Genomic DNA, 8,467 nt, shown 5'->3' with positions numbered 1-8,467 from the left:
TTTCGAAAGAGGCCTCAATGATAATTGTTATCATTTTGGATATCAGAACATTCTGGTATTTCTACATGGATTATTTGCATAGAAAACCACCTGTTACAAAACATGCTCCCACAGCAGCAGCAGTAGCAGCAGCAGCGCTTATTTCTCAAAGGAGCAAAACAGTACTTAGTGATCTACGTGACTACAGCTTATGGATGTATTCGTGTCGGCGGCCTCCTGCAGAGTCCCTTGCTCGACATGATCCCACCAGCTCATGAGGAAGTTGTCAACCACCAGCCTGAACCAAGGGGACAGCTTAACGCCGTCTTCCCCTGCGTCTGCTTTCCTGATCAGCTCCTTCAGGTGATCGTGGTTCATGTACTTGACGTTGGCCACCTCTTCAGGATTGGGACTCAGCTTCACATCACGGACCATGAACAGGAAGCAGTCCACTGAAATGACAAGAAATCGACAAATTCAAAGGTCTTAAGACACTTCTTGAAATAGTGGAGAGGAGCAACAGACAGCTGAACCAAATAGAAGTGTAGAAATCCAGCAAGTAATAGAGTGCAAGTATTTACTCCCCATTTGCCATCTGAGGGAGCCTTGTAGAGCATCCGCCCGAGCGGAATGAACTGGTCAACTGGTAATCTTCAGCCGTAATTCCCAGTTAATCAAACAGCTTACGCAACGCTGCGTTTCTGACCCTTGAACAGAAATACAAGATAGCAACTGGTATTCAGTAAGCGTCGAACTAACAGTATGGATGGTGCACATGGTGGTGGGAATTTGTTCTTCACTCTTCGGAGCAGATATATGTACCTAGGCACTTATCCTCAATCAACTCAGACTCACAATATAGAGGATGACTGCAGCAAGTGTTTGTCCAGACAAGTGGAAATGTCACTTTTGTCGCAGACCTTTGCTGCAAAGGATATAATATTACAGTACTGTCAATGGTGAACAAGCTTAGGAAACACTTATCAATAAGCTAGTTTATGGAAACAGCAATCAGCAAAAGCCGCAGAACTGGTAACAAATGATTCATGCCTAGTGTTCTGAGCAACAGCTTTGAAGCGTGTGGAACTGTCGACATACATGCTTAGAAGCAAGAACTGAAAGATATGTCAGATTCGTCAACCAACATCCTAAAAGTGGTATTGGCCGAGACAACACTTTCATGGTTGGTTACCAGCAGAAATTGGCTCTAGGGCTTGACCGAAACAAGGCTTTTGCTGGGCCAAATTTAGGGTGGAAGGCCAAACTTTCACGCTGATAATGTGAAGAGAGGTAAGAGTCGACCAAACCTACTTGGCAAGTGTGGTTCTAGCGTGTGGATTGCTAACTTTCACGTGTTCTTTTCTGTGAATAGTTCTTCGGGGATATTCCATTCCTCCAAGTCTCTCTTTACAGACTCCTCCCATATTAGATTTGGTCGACTCTTGCCTCTCTTCACATTATCAGCGCACCTCAGTATCCTGCTATGCACAGGTGACTCTGGAGGCCTCTATTGGATATATTCAAACCATCTCAACCGATGTTGGACAAGAGTTTCTTCAATTGGCGCTACACATACCCTATCACGTATATCATCATTTCGGATCTGATCCTTTCTTGTATGGCCACAAATCCATCACCGCATACACATCTCTGCTACACTTAACTGTTGGACATATCGTCTTTTAGTTAGCCAACATTCGGCGCTATACAACATCACAGTTGAATCGCCATTCTGTAGAACTTACCTTTCAACTTTATGGCACCCTCTTGTCACAGAGGATGCCAGAAGTTTGGCGTCATTTCATCCATCCGACTTTGATTCTATGACTCATATCTTCATCGATATCACCATCCCTCTATAGCATTGATCCCAAATATCAAAAAGTATCCTTCTTGGGAATCATCTCTCCACCGAGACTAACACCTTCTCCCTCATGCCCAATATCATCGAAATCGCACTTCATATACTCGGTTGTCGTCCTACTAAGTCTAAAACATTTCGATTCTAATATATATCTCCACAACTCCAATTTCCTATTAACCCCTATCTATCATACTCTCATCAACTAGCACCACATCATCAGCAAAGAGCATACATCAAGGGATAACTCCCTGAATATCCCTTCTGACCTCATCTATCACCGAAGCAAATAAATAAAGGCGCAAAGCTGACCCTTGATGTAGTCCTATTTTAAGCGGAAAGTTATCAGTGACACCTTCACTTATCTGAACACTTGTCACGACGTTATTGTACATATCCTTGATAAGGATAATATACTTTGTTGGGACTTTGTGTTTCCCTAAGGTCTACCACATGACAATTTTCGGTATTTTGTTATATCCAAGTCAATGAATACCATGTGCAGGTCCTTCTTATGTTCTCTATGCACTAGCAGAAAATCAATCAAAATTTCATAGGTGTTGTCTCACTAGTTGTAATTGTTGCTAGAGATCAGGATTTGCTTTTGTGCAATTTATAATAAAAGAAGGGGCATGAACTTAAAGTAGCTAAGCATATATGAGTTTGGAATTACCGTATTTTTAGTTGGCCATGGATTCAACTACTCATGGTTGTATTTTACTTTGCACTAATTTCATTCGGAATAGTATGAGCACATGAACGCAACGCCAACATAATGACCCTAATAGTACTTAATATAAATTCCTCTCGATGGGACACCAATCACAGGAACAGTTAATGAAGCTCGAGCCTCCACCTAATATTACACGTATGAGGGCATTAGCAAATAATTTCTGCCCGCTGAATGAATGTGGTACTTATCCAACTCAAGCATGGAAAATGGAAAACTTATCCAACTGAGTACGAAACGAAAGCAACAACCAGCACCAGTGTCACAGTCGGCTATGAATAATGCAACCGCATATGATTGGAATGGAATGGAAGGATTAACATGTACAGTTATACTTGGACTCGTGCCGACGACATTGTCTTGTTCATCCACTAAAATACACCTGCATGGTACATTGAATTCTTCAGTTTTATTCACAACAGTGGCAAGAGATGAAACGGAAGCGACTGTATCCAACCCCCGTTCCAGACATTTATTTCTCTCGAATACACAAGAGAGTTACATATCATTTGTATTAAGATAAAAGAAAACCGATCCAAATACATTGCCTCAAGGAAGCCCCTCGGAGCAAGGAAGAAAAGGCAAGGATAGGGATAGCTACTCAAACAACAGGTGTGCCACATAAACAATAAGGAACGACCACTTCTGAGACCTCTCGCAACACTCCTGATCTTGCCACAAGGCCTCCAGCCTCTTTGCTCTCGCCATGATCCACAGTTGTGCTTCATCCAAGATCTCTTGCAGGACTGTCTCCACTCGGGGTGAGGCACCATTGAACACATAATTGTTATAGTGCTTCCACAGCCATCATGCGCCAAGGATGATAAGAGAGTGGAGCCCTTTGCGTTTTTCTTTTCTTGTCTGTCATTACGCTCAACGCCACCAATCGGTGAAAACATCATCTGAAGCAAAGGGTGCGAGCTGCTGGAGACCGCCCCGGCTGAGGAGCCTGAACCATAAGTCCCGCACGAAAACACAGGAGCAGAGAATATGTTGTATGGTTTCGTCTTCTTGATCACAAAGTGGACATCTGGTCGGATGAGGCATTCCTCGTCGAGCTAGACGATTAGTTGTCCAACATCGGTTGAGCACAGCCAACTAGATGAAGAATTTGTATCATCTCGGCATCCAAGCTTTCCATAATCTCTTCCATGGCTCAAAACGAGTACTGCCGATGAAGAATGAGGTAGGCTGACTTTGTAGAGAACTGACCCGATGCCGAGTGTTGCCAGACATGTTGGTCCTGTTCACCCGGTGTGAGCTCAATGTGTTAGAGAGTATCCCAAATTTGCAGGTACTGTACCAGGGTCGTTGTTGATAGACCACCCTTGATGCCGCGCACCCAGCGATGGTCCAGAAGAGCATCACGGACCGAACACTGGTTCTGTGTCCGCAGAGGCACGAAGTCAACAAGTGATGGCGCCAAGTCTTTTAGTGACTTGCCGTGCAACCACCAGTCCACCCAAAAGGAAGTAGAGGTACCGTCACCCACCAGGGAGGTGACCGCAACTGCGAACATGGTCCTGGAGTTTGCATGGACTTGTAGATCAAGTCCTGCCCACAGACGGTTCGATTCCGTCTTCCAAAACCATAATCAACACATTCACAAAGCCCATCCCAAAGCCTGCAGATCGTGTATGCCCCGCCTAGCTCTAGCGGTCGACATACCTTTTGCCAAGCAACCACACAACTTCCCCCATTGGCTTCTTTGGGGCCTTTCCAAAGGAAATTACGCCTCACCTTGTCGATAGCCTTGATGGCCCCTTTGGGAATGTCCAACGCAATGAGATGATAGATAGGGATCGTTGTGAGGACCGTCTCAATAAGAATTGTGGCCTACCTTCGTCATCAAGCCCGTCTTCCAACCGGGCATGCTGGCCGCTATCTTGTCCAACAGAGGGAGAATGTCAGCCTTTGTAAGCTTCTTGATAGCAAGAGGGAGTCCCAAATATTTTACATGGGAACGATGAGATTTCACAAGGCACATCAGCTTGTACTTCCTCAATATCTTGCTCTTGGCATTGTATAGGTAGAACGGAGCACATCTGCACATTGGTCATCAGCCCTGATGCCTCACCAAAACGCTCCAAGATGCTCATGATCAAACCAAGCTCACCTGCCTGCGGCCTTAGAAAAAGCACCACATCATCCGCATAAAGTGATATGCGATGACCAAGAGGCCTTGAGGCAAGGGGCAACAAGAGGTTGTCTTCGCTGGCCTTGACGATTAGAGCATTCAGCACATCCATGACGATAATAAAGAGCATTGACGATAGCAAGTCTCCCTGCCGGAGACCCCCTACGGTGAATCACCTTACCGGGCTCACCATTCATCAAAACCCGAGTGCTTGATGTGGATAAAAGCGAGCAGAGGAGCTTCCTCCATTGGCTACCAAAACCCACATGAGAGAGGACCTTCAGAAGAAAAGGCCAAGAGACGGAATCGAACAACTTTGATATATCCAACTTTAGAAGAATCCTTGGTCTCTTTTCTCGGTGCAAGAACTTTGTCTGTTGTTGAACTAGCAAGAAATTATCACGGATGCATCGATCGCGCACGAAGGCACTTTGGTTGGAGGAAACAATTTCACCTAGCCGAAGCGCGAGCCGGTTTGCCATTAACTTCGCAACAAGTTTGGTGAAACTATGTATTAAGCTTATTGGCCTATAGTCTTTGACTTTGATTGCATCGACTGATTTCGGGATCAAGGTCAGAAGAGCGGGGTTTAGCAACCCCAAATTATGCCCGTCACCGAATTGCAACACTTGGAGAGCCTCGAGCAGATCCATTTTAATGGTTACCCATCAGCAGCGGTAAAACTTGTCTGTGAAGCCATCAAGCACTGGTGCCTTATCGAGGGGGTGAGGGAAGGGAGTTGTTTCACCGTGGCCCAAACCTCCTCCTTTGTGAACGGAAGGTCTAGCGAGGAGAGATCATGAACCGACTGATAGAAGCTCCTAAGGTCAAGTGTCATCGACCGAGGCTCAGCCCGAGTAAACCGTTGTAATAATCAAAGATCACTTGGTGTTTATCTTGTTGGGAAGTGAGAATCTAATCATCAACCTGCAATCTTGCAATGAAGTTTTTACGCTTTCGATAGAAAGTATGGAGGTGAAAGAAACCAGTGTTGGCGTCTCCTTCCTTTAGCCAACCGATGCAAGAACGTAACCGAGCAATAGTATGCTCGAGAGACGCTAAACCGAGGCAATGAAGTTTCAGTTTACGCCGCAACCAATCCTAATCCTTCGTGAGCGCATGCTCATCCTGTGCTATCTCCAATATGTGGACCTCGTTGGCAAGCTGAAGTTGCAATTTCACATGCCCAATCCGTTTCTGACCCAGGCTTGCAGCGTCTTTGACAAGCGCTTGAACTTGACTGATTGACATTGTAGCGGGCAGGAGACATCCACCGACACTGCCCAAGACGCGACCACGGTTTCCTGGAATCCTTCTAATTGCGGCCAAAAACTTTCAAAGTGAAACCTCCGCTTTCCTTGGATATTGTCCTTGGGACCTAACCATAAAGGGCAATGATCCGATGCTGCTCATGCCATACTCTGAAGGAGGCTGTTCGGGAAAATAAACTCCCAAGCCACTGTGCAGAACACACGGTCGAGTCGCACTCGAGTAGGCGACTCCCGCTCATTCAACCATGTATACCGCCGGCCAAGTAAGGCGAGCTCATTGAGCTCCATATCATCGAGAAACCGTCTGACACGTCCCATCAAAGCTCAATTCAGATTAGAATTGTTCTTATCCTCAACTTGGTAAATCAAGTTAAAGTCTCCCCCAACCAACCATGGTCTAGTACAAGCAGCTTGGATGTCCCGTACCTGTAGGAAGAAGCCTTTTTCGCTGTCACATGAAGGCATGTATACATCGGTAAACTACCAGTTAGGGCTGCCATTGCCTGCGAAGAGCACGGAGACAAGAGAAGTTGTTTACCCGTGTTGTCACCGCTCGGCATACAACACCTTTCCATGCTACAAGGATACCACCACGAGTACCATCGACCGGAAGGAACTCTAACTGGTTGAACTCAGACCCCAACAACGAGAGGAGTAAGTGGTGAGTAAGCTACTGCAACTTGGTCTCTTGAAAACATATGATGTCCGGCCTAGCCAAATCGACCAACTCCCAAACAGAGTTTCAACATGCGACCATGTTGAGCCCACGCATGTTCCAAACCAAGATACTAGACGGATTCATTGATAACAGGAGATACACGACCAAGCTAGAACATCAGCACACTGTCAACACACGGCGGTGACAAGTTCCGCCGACATCGTCCTGTCCTCATCCGGCACACCACAGACAAATAGGGCGGCCAGAGCATCCAGGTGAGCGCGACTAAGAGGGTTCCGGAATAGCTGAGCATAAAGTCTTGTGCTCTTGATGAACCCGTTCCAGTCATAACTATCATTGAGCAGCCTGAATCCGTTAGTCCACTAAGTACTAATTGTAGCAGCGCCAAGCTAGAATCCCAAGAATCACAGTCTTATGCTAATCATCCAATACTTGAAAAAATAGTCCCAATAACTATGAATTCGATGCTGTCGCCTTGATCCTTCACAACACGATGTTGGTGACATCGCCACCTTAACAACAACCCCCACTGGCATATCAGAGCATTACTAGCAAGTTGACGAGATGGGGACGGGGCAACTCACTCGTCCTCGAACATGAGCCGCCGTTGGACGGCGTCCATCCCCGCGTCGGTGTCGACGGCTCCGGGGCCAGCCTTCCCCATCACGGCGCCGCCGGCCGCGGCGGCGAACGAGCGGCGCCAGCAGAGGGCGACCGCCGGCCTGGGGAGCCCCGAGGCGGAGGTGGAGGAGGAAACGGCTAGGCGGGGCCATGCCCGAGGCCCAACGCCGAGGGCCGCCAAGGCGGACGTGAGGAGCACGAGGGGGCGTGCCGCCACCATCGCCATGTTGCGGGGGACGCGCGAGCGGCCGGATTTGCGGGCTGACGATAGCTGCTCGGTGCGGGCCGTTTAGCCACGGCGCTTACTAGAGAGTCCGTTTCGTGCGATCGTGTGGGTGAGACCTGGATTGGCTTGGGTTTTTGACCGCCGGACCCGGGTCCGTTCGAACCAGTATAGCATTTTTTATTTTTTTTATTTTTAAATAAAAAAATTTGTAAATATATATGTTTATTTTAAAAAATTATCTATTTTTCTTATTGTAAGGTCATATTTCTCATTGTACGTATATATTCAATCTGTAATTTTTTTCGAAACGTATGTTTATGTTTGCAATTTTTCAATTTAAAAAATATAAAAAATTCCGAACCAGTACCAACGTTGAATGGCACTTTTGAAATCTGCCACGACAAGGATGAGGCGGGCGCACAGGTTTGGCATGGGTCGGTGTTAGTTCACGACGTCCGTGTACACTTTTTCGATCTGAAATCTTTACATTTTCTTAGTGTCGCATAAATTCATAATGGATGTATATTGAAAAGTCAGAACATAGTCCATTTTGTAACTGAATAGGAGAATCCAATAACAAAAGGTTTTAAACGTACTGCTATTTTTACTGAGGTAAATGCCGTAGTAACATAGGTTATATCATTTTTTTCTGTAAAGTTCAGAGCTTTATTAACCTAACAGAGTCTGTGAACAATCAGCATGTTGGCAGGTGCGCAAGAATCCAGGGCACAAAGATAGTCAATGGACCGGCGTCACTTGTGCAAAAGCAAACTTGGTAGTACAATGAGCAACAGAATTACTAATGCGCCTACTAAACTGAACTGAAAGCAAGCAAAACCAGAACTCTACTCTTCAACTTCAAAATTGATGGCTGACACAGCAGAGCGATCAGTGTGCCGGCACATCTAGAGGTTAACTACCTCCAAATTATCCATCTCGAAGATGGCATGCGTGAATCCACGC

The 8,467-nt window shown here is 46.2% G+C and overlaps 1 protein-coding gene across 6 annotated transcripts; it reads right to left on the bottom strand.

The window, feature by feature from the left end:
- Positions 1-7,594, bottom strand: LOC133885919 (isopentenyl-diphosphate Delta-isomerase I, chloroplastic-like). 6 transcript variants are annotated; one of them, XR_009903277.1, is made up of 5 exons: positions 7,242-7,594; positions 2,898-2,952; positions 802-904; positions 561-680; positions 1-431 (listed from the first exon to the last, which is right to left on the bottom strand). XR_009903277.1 is itself a non-coding variant. In XM_062325685.1 (4 exons), exons 1-4 carry the CDS (start codon positions 7,502-7,504, stop codon positions 619-621), a joined length of 489 nt encoding a protein of 162 aa, XP_062181669.1. In that variant the 5' UTR covers positions 7,505-7,594; the 3' UTR covers positions 1-618. The 6 variants fall into 6 exon arrangements, 3 of the variants coding, with proteins under 3 accessions (XP_062181669.1, XP_062181670.1, XP_062181672.1); XM_062325685.1 differs by having other exon boundaries at positions 1-686; XM_062325686.1 differs by having other exon boundaries at positions 1-680.
- Between the last annotated feature and the right edge of the window lie 873 nt (positions 7,595-8,467).

The sequence above is a fragment of the Phragmites australis genome, chromosome 11, assembly GCF_958298935.1.
Source record: "Phragmites australis chromosome 11, lpPhrAust1.1, whole genome shotgun sequence".
NCBI lineage: Eukaryota > Viridiplantae > Streptophyta > Magnoliopsida > Poales > Poaceae > Phragmites > Phragmites australis.
The sequence above is the reverse complement of the archived record's forward strand: the minus strand, read 5'-3'. Positions and strand labels throughout refer to the sequence as shown.

Excerpts from the sequence above, each read along its gene's own strand:
- LOC133885919 (XM_062325685.1), bottom strand. The coding sequence starts at position 7,504 with ATGGCGATGGTGGCGGCACGCCCCCTCGTGCTCCTCACGTCCGCCTTG. Across the intron at positions 905-2,897 it reads GCACGAGTCCAAGTATAACT|CAAAGGTCTGCGACAAAAGT; the intron begins GTACATGTTAAT and ends TATCCTTTGCAG. Across the intron at positions 687-801 it reads GATTGAGGATAAGTGCCTAG|GGTCAGAAACGCAGCGTTGC; the intron begins GTACATATATCT and ends TTTCTGTTCAAG.